General features: G+C 37.1%; 1 protein-coding gene across 1 annotated transcript in view; it reads right to left on the bottom strand.

Moving 5' to 3' along the window:
• Nucleotides 1–562: 562 nt before the first annotated feature.
• Nucleotides 563–14,603, bottom strand: part of TIPARP (TCDD inducible poly(ADP-ribose) polymerase) — a 30,049-nt gene continuing 16,008 nt past the window's right edge. Inside the window, exons 3-6 of the mRNA XM_047875643.1 lie at nucleotides 10,191–10,359; nucleotides 8,714–8,874; nucleotides 3,306–3,584; nucleotides 563–2,624 (exon numbers count right to left, since the gene is read on the bottom strand). Of these exons, the coding sequence (XP_047731599.1) occupies nucleotides 2,177–2,624; nucleotides 3,306–3,584; nucleotides 8,714–8,874; nucleotides 10,191–10,359 (1,057 nt within the window). The 3' untranslated portion in view covers nucleotides 563–2,176. The remainder of the gene's footprint in view (nucleotides 2,625–3,305; nucleotides 3,585–8,713; nucleotides 8,875–10,190; nucleotides 10,360–14,603) is intronic.

The following is a 14,603-nucleotide window of genomic DNA, read 5'->3' as shown; positions in this document are numbered from 1 at the left end:
GGTTTTGTCTCAGGTCATGATCTCATGGTTTGTGAGTTTGAGCCCTGCTTCAGGCTCTGGGTGGACAGCCTCTGATAGTGCAAAGCCTGCTTGGGAGTCTCCCTGACTCTCCCCTGTGCATGAGACATGTGTGCATGCTTTCTCAAAATAAATAAACTTAAAAAAAATTTTTTTAATCAAGTTGGCTAAAAGCTAAGGTGCTTGACAGCTGACAAGATTTCTATATTCCTCTTCATATTATTTCCTTCAGCACCTGTTGATGGGGAACAACCTGCCCATATTTTTCACTACAGCTGTTTGCTGATATATAGCTGTTTCCCTTTTCCTCAAATATTTACCTGCAAAATAAAATATTCACTCTTCTCTTGTCACTTACAGTTGACTCCTAGCTAACAGAGTTTCTGCTGATTCCTAGAGCACCAAAGTTTAAGTAGCAGGTTCTGGTTGGGTCTGTTCATTTAGTGAATCACACATTCATTCAACCAATCAACCAGCATTTACAGATCATCCACTATGTGCTGAATTCGGTCACCTTAAATGGAACCAAAACAACAACAAAAAGTTTTAAAGAATTACCAGAACTTTTATTTTTGCTTAGTTTTATTAAAAAAATAAATATGTCATAAAGCTTTATTTTCCTTTAAGGAGAAAAAAAGGAACAAGTTTCATAAAATCAAATAAGCAATGGTAAGGTGTCTTAACTTGAAAAAGATTGGGAATCACTGGTTTACAAGTTATAATTGAATGAAAGAACAACTGTAACAGCCAGTTGGCTGTTTCATGCCAATGGCAGCAAACAACAAGATCAACTAGGGCAAAATAAATAATTGTGTGGAAGCCCTGATAAGTGCTTAAACAGACCGATTCACTGAGACATCAGTATAGATATATCTTGTTTTAAACAACACAGGAGTTCCTGAAAAGTTTTGTGTAAATGAAATAACCACAAACAGACTAGGAGAGCTTGGTGTCTGAAAGAATTCCATGGTGAATTCTTTTGTGAACAACCACTTCCACCAATCCAGGTATTTGCTTTGCTAAAGGCAAAGTATACCTGGCTGCTAACTCTCTGAAGTGAGGCATTAGCATACGCGCCTAACATCGCTCCAGCTGGGCCAGTGGCACAATTTCCCAGTTTGTGTTTCTATTAAGTAGTGTAAAGTACAGAGTCAGCCAGGGAACCCGGCTGCATCTGGCAGAGCAGGCACAGGGGTGGGATAACCACCTTTAACATCATTTCCAAGCCAATAAATACTTTTGAGAGTCTACTTTGTGCAAAGCACAGTCATAAACCTTATCAATTCAGTTATAGATGTAACTTCCTTTCTCTAAAACTTTCAGTCAGGGCCTAGGTCTGGAACTCTAAAATAAAGTAATACTATTAATCCTCAGGACTGGCTTTAACCAAACTAGCTGCCCAACTCCTTCAGATTGGGGTAGATGATAATGGAAGAGACTGAGTTTTCTAAGGCTGAAGTTTAACAACACAATAATCATGTTTTATATAACCAGTTAGTGAAAAATTTTGCTGGTGACAAAAATTTTTCAAATGGTTTCTTTTTTTCACTTGATGGCAAACTCTGGAGAACAATTAAAGTCGTCGCTCTCTGGCCGGGCGATACATTTCAGTTCTGCTGATAGAAAATAAAAATTTCTTTCCACCCACCAGAATTTCGTGAACTTATCCCACACCACAAGTGATGCTTTGGACAGGGAAGAAGTGTGGTAGTACCAGCTCCAGTCAGTTTTATCATTATAAATAAATAGAATCCTCACCTTGCTCACAGCCTCCATTTCATTTGGCCAAACTTCTACCAGGCTTAAGTCACATTTAATTAGTTAGGCTGTTCAGTTTCTTTCTTTTTTGTTTTTTTTTAAATGCTCCTAATACCATTGCTGCCTATATGTACAAGTGTGAATAAAAAGAGAATGCAATCTTTAGTCTTTTCCACACTGAGTACACTAACAACAATTAGTAAATAATTAAAGAATAAGTGGTCATTTTAAAACTTGTGTTTTTCTTTAAAAAATTTTCACTTTCTAGCACTTAAAAAAAGGGGTCTTAAAAGTGCCCTATTAATGTCCAATGCTGTTCCCACTCTGTCCTACCCATCCAAAACCTGCTACAAACGCTGGATTGAGTTCATATCAAATAACTTAACCGTACCAAGATTTTTCAAATGGAAACAGTGTTACTGACTTCTTCATATTGGATAACAAAATAAGGGTAACTCTGATCGTCATTAAAAATGACAAAAATCTGAGGCTCAAAGAAATTATCCACACAAGAGTCATACAGGTCGCTGGTGACACTGCCAGGATTGACAGGAGGGGGCCGTCTCATGCCATGACTGCCCATCGTGTATCTGCCAGTTAGCACTTTGGCCAGAAACATGAAATGGACTCCTTTGGACGACTTCTTAGAAAAGTTATGAGAGTAGCTTGCCTTCTTTGCAAAGTAACTGCCTTGTCCAAACATTGTAGCATGCTTTCCACAGACTCGAGGGTCAAAGTTGTGCTTGCAGATTCCATCTACCACATCCTGGGATGTTCCATGAAATAAATGTCTCTCATTTATTATTCTGTCACGGCCAAACATTTTCCTGTTCATATATTCCTTTTTCCTAATGCAAACAGTGGGCAGGGGATTCAGAAAAAGGAAGGTACATATCAATTTAATAGGCAAGACATAGTCATAAACTTCTCTTTATGGTTTCAATGGGGAGGAAGTGTTAAAGTAGTTTTCAAGGGCACAATGTCATCAACGATCATATTAAAAGTGTACACTTATCTTTTCCACTGCAGACAAGAAAAGCCCTTTCATTTTTTTTCCCAACACCTGTTCACTTGCTTTCTCTTCCATTTCAAATCTAGCTCACAGACTTACCTTCTCAGGATGGCTTCTTTGTCTAATTCCACTAACCTGAGGGTCTCTTAATTCTGAGATTCCTCAAATCTGCATGTATTCTTTTTGTACCACATTTGTTATTTGAGAGGCAGCACAGTCAAGTGATTAAGAGCAAAGCCTCTGGTGTTAGACTGCCGGGGTTCAAACTCTAGCACATATCTTATTAGCTGTATAACATGTGGGAAGTTACTGAACTTTTATATGACTCAGTTTCCTCTCTGTAAAATGTACACTGCAACAATCCTACTTATAGATCTGTTTGAGGAGTATATGCGAGTTAATATATGAAAAAATACGAACATATTAGGTTTTGTGAAAGTCTTTACTATTACGTTCTGCATTTGTCATTAGCTACATTAAGAAAAGTTCTCTTGAACTTTTCATACTGCTGACTCACCTTTTATATTTCTCCCAAAGAAACTGGTTTTGGACTCTCAATATTTGCAAAATTCTATATTTAAACTCAGGCACAGTCTTATGAAAAAGATTATAAATGATTCGATAACTTTTGTCCTCTGCAGAAACAGGCACTTGGATGAAGTCCTGAGATGGATGCATATAAACCCAAGTTTCAGGGTAAAAGTTTGCTGAGGTGACCCCATCTGGGCAGATAATCTGTGATGAGGAGGTTGCTTCAAGAGGTGGAGGAGCCTGTGTGGGAACACCACCAAGTGTCCTAGAAGGGAGAGGAAGGAATGTCAATGTAAAACATTCAGAGATAAGCACATCTCACATTACAGTGCTCTATAGCAATATCTAATAATTTGTATAGCTTAAATGCTTATTCAAAAAACAATATAGAAAATGCTATGTATTAAAGAAAAAAAACTTAGAGTAACACTGCCTGTATACAGATAACCTATTATTAGCTTCTTCCTGGTCTCCTCCTGGTGGAGAAAACTCTGGAATGTACTGCTACAAGGCAAGCAAGCAAGAGCCAATTTATAAATATCTTTACTTTCTGAATCTTGGACTCCTCTTTTGCCTATACAGTTAAAGAAACTGTTTCAAGGGAACGACAATTTATATGCATTGTTCAAACTTTGCTGTACTAAGCAAAAATGTGCCATTACTAAAGGCTATGTAGGTGGGGGGAGCAGAATAACGGGGAGACAAAGTAAGGCAGGCAGGGGAAGATGACATAAGATATTAAAAATAAAAAAGCTTATACTTTTTGTGTAGAAACAAACAAAAATCAATGGAGTAGGCACTGAAAGCTGACATTTGGCTTTTGCTTCATTTTTCAATATCCCATAACAAGAAAACCATCAACTCTATTCAAATTTTATAGCTTTAGGTGTGCTTAAGATTGAGCTAATTATCTTTAAGCTCTAGACACCAGAATGCATATTCTTCAACCTTTAACAATTCAGGTCTTTACATTTTGAAAGATATGCTTAAATAAGTAGCAGCTTGATGGTTACTTATTCCTGCCCAATTAAATGCTTAAATTTAAGTTATATTTTTTTGGCCATTTTCAAAACAGAGGAAAAGGGAAGAATCAGAGGGATAGGAAATCCTGGCCCTGAGACCCAGATTCAGGGTCAGGGTATTATAACACTCATCAGCACAGTGTGGTCACAAGGAAGCAGTGAGTGTGCCAAATGGATTAAGAAACTAAAATTTTCAAAAGAGCTTTGTGACACAGAGGTTACAACTCTGAATGAACATGCAAATAGTCTCCAAGAGCATATATTACCATCACCCTCCTCATAATCACAGCCACCTTACAGTAATAAGCACATCCTATGGACAGGCTTTTTACACACAGTATCACTACCCTGCAAGATGGCTTGGTTATCCATACTTTTCAAGTAAAGATCCTGCTAGCATAATAGCAAAGAACAGAGACAGGATTTGAACCCAGGCCTATCTATCATAGTTTATAGATGCAGCATTCTCTACTTCTATAAACTTCACAATTCATATACATACATATATAGATATATAGATACAGATATAGATATATAGATACATAGATATAGATATAATTTCTCCCCTAAGGCTTGAAAGTGATGGATGTATACCATGGTTGCAACTCAGGTTTGCCTGACTCCCACTCCCACCACCACCACCACACCACACAGTTTTTTGACTTTTAAGAGATGGCTTGTTAAAAAGCTAAAAGCTACAGAGGCACAACTGCCTCCTCTAACTCCCGTCCCCTTCAAGTCACTGTACCTACAACTTATTATGCCTGAAAGTCCCTGTGAGACACAGAGAAGGTCTGGATAGAGACAGGGCTTACAGAATCCCTAGGTGCTTTTAAGTTCGGGGGTCAACTTAAAGGGGCACTGGTTGTTCCAATCTTCATGGCAGAGGCACAATAGTTCTTGTCCTCTGGAGCATTTTCATAAATCCCTGACAGATTCCTCCAGAGCCTTCATTCACTGGCACATTCTTCCGAAGAGAGGCCCCACTGCTTTAATCAGATTCTGAAAGGTCTGTAACTCCTTAAAAAGCCATCACTACTCTGGAGAAAGGAAACATAGAGTATAAGCTCCTTATTTTTAGCTGTTCCTAAAACCCTCTATTCCTGCTCTACAAAGAGAGTAAGTTCCAGCCTACCAGGTTTTCCAGTATTATTAGGGATTGAAGTTACCAAAAGAGGTTTCTGAGTTGAGGAAGGAAGGGAAGATTCTCCCAAACCACTCTGCCCAAAATAGGTTTTAGGCTGCTGTCACAGCTGTACTGAAAACCTGGCACTGACATAGAAGACTCACATACTTAAAGATGAGCCTGTGTAAATAAATCCTAGCCATCCTAAAACATTAAATTAGATTTTATCATCCATTCCTACCTACAGATGCTACTTTTAACAAGCCAACATCCCAATTAGGTTGAAACATAAAAATGCAGATAGACAGTTGTCTGATGGACTTCTATACTCCAGTTGCTATGGGTTAGAAATACATATTCCAAGCACAGTTACAAACGTGGCTTTATTTTCTAGGGATGTCGAGTTCATATTTAGCTCACGAGTATTCCAATGACATACTGCGTGCTTCACAGTGCTGTACCAGGCAAAGTTGAAGGGTATAGAATTTATCCTTCAGGACCTCTGAAGAATGGATTTTCAGAATCCAAGGTCATCTTTCACACTCTCTTTCACTCCCCTTGCCACTTCAAAAGATGTTTCCTAACCCGCTTTTAATGATGATGTAAATATTAATTTATTTTATCCTTTTTGAGGAGTAGTCAAAGAAACTCTATCAGGCTTTCCCATGACCATGCGGTGACTGCACCGGATAGATGTCTTTTCAGCTGAAATGAACTCCTAAACCTCTAAATCTGAGATTTGTTTGCTTATGCTGCCTCGCTCAAGTATTCCAATAATATTAAAAGAATAAGCTCCTTCTTATCAGCCTCATTAAAAAGCAGCAAGCACAAGAAAAAAAAATATGTTCTTTGTAACTATGAGGTGATGGATGTTAACTAAACCTGATTGTGGTAATCATTTTTGCAATATATATGTATGTTAAGTCATTATGCTATATACCTTAAACTTAAAAGGACAGAGGTGTATGCCAGTTACAGCTCAATAAAACTGAAGGGAATAAAAAGCACCCCCAGGGAAATTCTCATTTATAAAGAGCCAAATTTGCAGGAAATTCATAGATTAAGTCTTCTCTCCCCACCTCTCTTATTCTGGCATTCCCAATTCTTAGGCATCTCTGATTCACTGAGAACTGTAGCCTTTTTGACACCTATGTTTTAATTTAACTGTCTGTATTTTACTTAAAAACAAAACTTTCTTCCTGGCTAATAAGATTAAAATTGTGGTCTCTCTCACATCTATTTTTGCAGTCTGCCTTTTAAAAAATTTTTTTTATTTGAGAGAGAGAGAAAGGGAGTGGGGGAGCATGGCAGAGGGAGAGAGAGAGAATCACAAGCAGTTTTCACACACAGCACAGAGCCTGGCATGGGGCTGATTCCAAGGATCCTGGGGTCGTGACCTGAGCCAAAAATCAAGAGTCGGAAGCTCAACTTACTGAAGCACCTATGCATCCCTGCAGTCTGCTTTTTGAAACTAATCGGCCTCTATTTTCTTCCCACTAGGCCAGTCTAAGTGCCCCACAGCTCCAGACTCTAGGGCAGACAGGAACTGAAGGGCTGCATTTACCGATTCCACTCTGATGAACTTGCTGCTGCTTTGCTCTTTTCTCACTCAAGTGTCTACATAATCTCTTTGATTTGCTAAGCTCTTACTTTATACCTGATTATCACTGTTCCAGACAAGAAGACTAAAATAGGAAATTTTAAAAAGGAAAAAGAAGAAAAAATAGAGTGAATTTCTTTGTTCTCTTATTAAGCCTATGTTATAAATAGTAAGGTGCCAAATTTGTGACGTTTATAGTTCGTACTTTTATAAAGTAAGCCTAAGTTTAAAAAGAAAGGGGGAGGGGTTATTCTACAATTACTTGTTTTAGGATTGAAACAAATCATGTTCAAATCATGTTCTGTAAACCCCCCCCAACAATGCAGTACTCGGGTGAGCATTCTTACTCTCACTCAGAAGCTACATCTTGCTTGATTGGCTCAGCATGCCAAGCTGCTGGTCCCACTAATGAGTTCTACCGTCTCACTAGGAGGACAATATGTTCCTAACTACCGGACGCTGACACTATCTCCAGCTGTGCTAGTGAAATCACAGAAATGGCATTTTTATTAGATTCTAAAAAAAAAAAAAAAAAAAGAAAAGAAACCTACAAGGTAAAATAATTCACACTTGGACTAGAAAGAAAGCACACATTTACCCCAAGCCAATATGCATTTCTAAAATCAGCATTACTAAAAATTGCTTTTGGATACTGAGCATTTCAGGGATTTTTATTCATTTGTATTTTTTTTTTTTTTGCATTTTGTTTTTAATGTTCCCTTTGCAATCTCATAATTAGAATCATTAAGATTCTGTCATAATCTGGGAAAAACAGTTTGAGACTGAAATTAAAAAAAAAAAACTAGTAAGAATATAAAAACAGCATCTCTAAGATTGGTAGAAGAGAAAAACCAGTATTACGCTAGGCTTCCCCAGTCCATAAAACCAAGTAAACCTAGTATCATTTTAAAAATCGGGTTCTAAATATGGTATATCTGACGAGAGTACATAACGATTTCCCTAGAGTTACTAACTTTCAAAGATGGCTATGCTATTGGTAACATGCTCCACCTTTTTGGCATCTATGGAGATGTGCCAGTGGGCTATTTAGAGGTGGGGAAAAAGAAATGGCACTTGGGAAAATGGAAGAAGAGCTCACCTATAATTCAGAAGGATGAGTTCAGTCTCAACCTAGAAATAGGACAGGTAATTTTAGTGAGTGTTACAGGAAGGTGGGCCTTACCTAGCACATGAGAATGGAAATTATTTGAAAAGGATTCTTCCCAAGAAAATTCACTCAAGGAAGAATGGGAGAAAGCAACCTTGGAGGACTCTCCCTACTTGTCCTGGCAGTTTACCTGGACTAGGAAGTAGTCCCATTACATGGAAAGACATCATCAGGAAACTCAGTCTTCACAAATGCAAACTGCCTCATTCCAGATATAATTACTTTTAATTGTGTAAAAATGTTACTTCTATTTGCTTTTCAGTTCAAAAAACCAATTGGATAATCACTCTTTTAGTGAGGTTAATTGTAGCTTATCTGAATGCTACTCTTTAAAGACTTAAACCCACTGAATAACTCAAAATTTCACATTCTCGAAGTAATAACCACGTTAGTCTCTTAAAATCTTTTACTCTTTGGCATTCAGTTGTACATTTACATAAAATAAGAGTAAAGATTAGGCATTCCACTGGACACTTACTGTAAATATGGAAGCAGTATAAAACAGGAGCGGAAGAGGGGTCTCCTTTTTATTTCTCTCCTGAAGAATGAGTTGTGGAGGATGTAGTGGTTGTTCCACATCATAAATCTGACCTCTTTCAGACCCCTAGAGTTGGCTTCTTCAATCAATCGAATAACAGACTGGAGCAGAAAACAGAAGGTAAAGAAAAAAAAAGTTAGAAAAAAGCAATCACTATGAAATATGAAAAATGTTACTAGAAAGGCAAAAATAGCTAACCTTGCTGTTAACATCAGTAAAGTTTCAATAAAGTACCGGCGGTCAAATTAATTCCCTTTACACACAGGATTTTTGGGGAGGGAATAGGGGGCAAAGATGCAGAATAGAAAGACGCTCTCTCCTCAGAAGATCACAGTCCAACTTAGGAAACATTGAGGCCCAGGGAACTACTCTATTCTAGTTTGAGGCCTTAACAATGTCCTAGAGATTTTTTTGTTTATATTTCTTACGGGAATTTTCAGAAGAGGATTAAAGATGATAGTGTATACAGTTCAAATAAACTAGTTAAGTTCTAAACCCAAGAAATCTTTCAGAGGAAAAACACAGGGACAGCCCAAGTATTCTAAGAATATATTTTAAAGAGCTTCTTATTCTCCATGGAAGGTATCAGATACTAGTGACTACTTAAGAGAGTCTCAGAAATTTTAATTCCATTGTGTATTATTAAGCAATTAACATATTAGGTAGTTTTCTTTTGTTATTGCCTTAAAAAATAAAACCTAAGGGTAAAGAAATCAGTTCTCCCTTTTTGTAATGCTGGAAATGAATTTAATCAAATTAAATAAGTCAGATCTTTGGAATGTGAAATTAATCTCTAAAGCCCATTTCATCATTTTTAAAACTGACTCAGAAGTCTCATTCAGAGGCAAAGTAAAGCCACCATCATTTTGAAAACCTTACTTTGTGATTGATGAGCTATTCTTACCATCTCAGACTAAGGACGCATATGCCAGAATTTTAAATGACTGATTTGCCTGACCACAGCTAAATAAACATTGTCAAGTATTTCTTACAGGGGCTTAAGAGTGCTGGTTTCCCGTCAGACTTCCGAAATGCTAAGTGTAACACATGATCCAATGACCACGAGCCCAGGAGCTAGAAATAGCCAGACTTACACCAGTGCTCATCTCATTAAAATTATTCCAAAAAGGCACTGAGTTTGAGTACTTACCAATATAACTACTTGGTCTCTATAGTATAAGATATTGGGGAAAACATTTTACCTCTTTGATAATAGTGGTTTGTATTTACGTATTCCAGAAGATTAATGGAAAGAAATACATCTTCAGAAAAGCAAGACAGAATAATGTTACTTGTATCAATAACACTCAATTTTACATCAATAAGCTCTTTGATACTGTTGTAAAGGAAGAAAGAAAGGACACTGAAAGGCAAAAAAATTTTTAATGTACTTTTTGGAAAAAGAACCTATAAATACCTCAGGATACTCTCTCCATCCAAAGTGGTCCCTACAGAAGAACTTCCAGACTGTGTGATAAATGGAGTTTACATTGCTAGAGGGTGGTGTGGACAGCCTTCGTAGTTGGTCAAATTCAGTTGTTTCATACACATTCATGGCATTCAAATCTGCCCAAAATTCTTGTCCTCTAAAAAGAACCCCCCCCAAAAGAACTGTTAATACATTGGCAAAATAGAAATGTCTAAACATCTCATCAAACATTAAAAATATGTAGTAGAGCATGTTGTAGAATTTTCAAAACTTGTCTTATTTGGAGTAAAAGGATATTATTGGTTTCCTCATTTTCTACATGCTTTCTCTTAACAAGACCAAAAGTTCCAGGCCATGGAGTTATGGTAGGACTGCTGCTATCCCACAGTCACTGACCTAAACCAATCAACATAATCCCACCCTCCCTACAGTGGGATGAACTAAACCCTGGTCTCAGACAATCAGGGGGTCAGTTTTAAGATGAAGCTGACATAAAAAGCCGGAAGTGAAACAAAAGAAACTTCTGTTGAAGGCTGCCCTTTTTTCAGAGGCATCAGTTTACCTAAGCCAATACAGGAATATATAATATTGCCTGATGAAAGACAGGAAAGGGGTACCTGGGTGGCTCAATTGATTAAGCATCCAGCTCTTGATTTTGGCTCATGTCATGATCTCACAGTTTGGGCTGACAGCACAGAGCCTGCTTTAGATTCTCTCTCTCTCATTCTCTCTCTCATTCTCTCTCTCTCTCTCTCTCTCTCTCTCTCTCTCATTCTCTCTCTCATTCTCTCTCTCTCTCTCTCTCTCTCTCTCTCCCTCTCCCTCTCCCTCTCTGCCCCCTACCCCACTTGCTCTCTCTTTCTCAAAATAAACAAATAAAACTTAAAAAAAAAGACAGGAAAAAAAAGGAAAAAATAAAAAGACCCCAGATGAGACCAGCATTGCTATTCTACCCAATATCAATACTATCTTTTATCCTGAAGGGAAAAAAGAAAAGTTGGTGTAACATGAAGAGAAAAACAGTTTGGATTACTATTAAGTTTAGTTATAAGAATATTTTTGTCATTTTGTTATCTGGTCTGCTGCTGCTGAATCAGCACTTGATAAATATCTCAGTACTGTCAGGAGGAAATCTCACTGTATGAATCAAGATCATTTAAGAATTATAATGGATGGTCTCATTAAAACATTTGTCCTTTTTTAATGAAACTTCCTCTAGTGTTTGAAGCATTTGAACAATTATTTTAAGGAACCAGAAAAATATTCATTGTATTGTTCTCTCTTTTTGTATGTTTCAAATTGTTCCTAAGAAAACATGAAAAATAAAATATATCCTAAAGTAACATCATAGGTATCAGCAGAGTGACCAAGTTTCTAAACACATTCCTTCATTTTTCTACCCTTTCCACAACAGATTTCTAAATGGATGCCTGTAACTCACAGGATACTCCAGATCCAGTAGCACTCACAATGACTAGTTCATGTGAAATCCAGGTGTCTGAACAAATATTCCCATTAATTAACTAATTTCCTTGCCATAAATTAGGATTTTGAAAACTATTAATTTTGACCTATGGGTTTTGTTGATTAGTACAACACTTTCCAAATTCTGCTCTTGGAACACTTGCTTCAAGGACTGTGAATGGGTATTCCCCGTAAAAAGCATTCTGTGGTCAAATGTTGGGAAAAAAACTCGGTTACACAAGGCCAAACAATTTACTTACTACAGCCATTCCTCAGTCCCTTTTGTATGCTAAGGTAAATACTCAAGTACCATGATGAGGGCTATAAAGTATCCTTCCAAACCTATGACAGTGCTCTAGCTTTTTTTTCATTAATACCTAATAACATATCTCGATAACACCCCTGGCAAACGTCAGGGCAAGAAAATCTATTTCCCACCCTTCATCCTAGTGTTCATAATTTTTGAAACAGGTTCTATTTGAAAACAAAACAAAACAAAAACTAAGTCATCTATCCAACTAATGGTGCCACGAAGCACATAACTTGTAAAAAGCAGTATGTTTCTTTAGAAAGAGGAAAAGACAGAAAGAAAGAAACAGGTGAAAGAAAGAAAGAAAGACCTAAATAGTAGGATATGATCGTAAAAGGAACATTTATATTTAAAAGTTTTATTTATTTTGAGAGAGAGGAGAGGAACATATTCTTTTAATTAAGTGTAAAATGGGAATAAAACAATAAAATGTAGTTTAAAATTACATTTGGACATTTCTTTGTTTAAAATTATTTATGTTAAATAAGGATATTTAAGTCAAAAGGAAAAGTTGTTTCTGGAAAATTCTTAAAAAAAAACAGAAACATTGAAAACTGCAACTCCTATACCTAATTAAACTTCACATCAAATTGCTTTAAACAATTTTCACTTAATTTTAGGAGAGTCTGATTTCATTGAGCAGAGAAATAATAACCTGTTTCTCCCTCTTAACATAGTTTCCAGTACATAAACAGATTTTCTCCACTTTAAGTTTATCTCCCAGTAACTGTTTCCAATTATGAGTTAAATCCTCAGTATTTTAAGGAATTCTTAGAACAGGCCACCTGGATAGCTCAGCTGGTTAAGCATCTGACTCTTGATTTCCGCTCAGGTCATGATCTCACGGCTGTGAGACAGAGCTCCACGTCTGGCTCTGCACTGAGCGCAGAGCCTACTTAGGATTCTCTCTTCCTCTTTGTCTGTCCCTTCCAGGCTTACACTCTCTCAAAATAGGTAAATTAAAAAAAAAAAAAAAGGAATTCTTAGAACAGCAGTTATTATGTTAATATGCATTATAAACAGCCAATGCTTTTTGCTGTTCAAGTACCAGATTTTATTCTGGACATCACTCTAGCAATTTCTGTTTAAGCTTGTATTATTAAGACTTCATAGATAATGATTTGCATGAGAAAGACATCTAAAACTGCAGCTCTTGCCACATCCTCTGTGCATTTCAGTCCATTGGGCATTATGAAATTTCTATGACAAATCCTAATTTACTACAATCAACTGTTCTTTGGATTGATGTATCAAAGTACTGTTTTAGCTCTATTTGATTTTCAATATGCTTTTCTAGACTTTGCAGAGACAAAACAACAAATTTGAAAAACATTAAATTATCTTTTTATAAGATTAATTTTACCACCTGCTCTCCCTTAAACAGGGAATGCTTCAAAAATCCAAAGCCAAGAGTTTCTTTTCTCCTCCATCTGCATCAGTAGAAAATGCATGCAGTACAGATGCCAAATTTTCAACATACACCACTTTTCCTTATCAAACCATTGTTTCCTATTATGAGAAAGCAGTTATGAGTCATGTATGTGTGATAATAGTGATGGTGGGCTGTATTAGGCAATACACAAAGAATTAAACAGATGTAGTTCCTGGCTTCTAGGGGCTTCAAGAGAGAAATAACTAACAAAACATAAAACCAAAGAGTCGATACATCTGCCTATCCAAACTTATCAGTGGCAAATACATCCTGGGAATGAGAGGACAAAGAGTAGGCACGCAGCATGATGGGAGAGGAGGTAACTGGTGTCCAGGAATGGCAGCATTCATTATGGGACATAAGGTAGTTACTGGTGCTCAGGAATGGAAAAAGGTCAGGAAAAATTAAGAGGCTCTACTGCACCAATCCAAGATAGCTTTCTTGAAGAGAAAGAATTTTAGGAACAGTTAAATAATAGGAAATAATGCCAGTAAGAAAAAGGTTGTGTGGAAGAACAAGGAAAGAGTTCTTCAAGCACTGTGCTTTCTGCAAGACTGCAGACAGGGAAGGACAGGAACAGTGCAAATAGGTGGAAATGGAAATCTTTCAAACAGGGGTACATAACAGATGAGGGAATGTGAACCAGGATATAATAGGCAATGTGAGAGATGTCAGGCCATGAACTGAGGAAGCCCAGAGTCTCAGAGCCTCAAATAAGAGTGCAAATTTAGAGTATTGAGCAGATGGTGATAAAGGGTCAAAGCAGTAAATACAGGATGTGAGAAGACTGAGCAAGAGAGACAATGCTAGAGATTCAGAGGTAGAGAGAGGCTCTGTAAAAGCAGAGTGAAAAATCCTGGCAGCTGAAAACCCTGTCTGGCCTAAGGGCATCCCCACTGAGGGACAGCCAGAAAAGATTGAGTATGGGAGATAGCCACCGTGCAGGATTTAAATTTGGCTAAATACATCATGTGGGTAACTCAATCAGTACTGACTTACCCAAGATATAACCCTATCTGATGAAATCGGGAACAAAAATCTTGTAAAAAGATTGATGATTTTTCTACAAAGGGAAGAATGAATTTGAACTACTGAAGTATTAACAATTCTGTTTCCACGTGCTTCACCAATAAACACAACACCACACATACCATTGTAAGAATCCAGATACAAAACTAATTTAAAATTTTGACAA

Source organism: Prionailurus viverrinus, chromosome C2, assembly GCF_022837055.1.
Source record: "Prionailurus viverrinus isolate Anna chromosome C2, UM_Priviv_1.0, whole genome shotgun sequence".
In the NCBI taxonomy this organism is placed as follows: domain Eukaryota; kingdom Metazoa; phylum Chordata; class Mammalia; order Carnivora; family Felidae; genus Prionailurus; species Prionailurus viverrinus.
The sequence above is the reverse complement of the archived record's forward strand: the minus strand, read 5'-3'. Positions and strand labels throughout refer to the sequence as shown.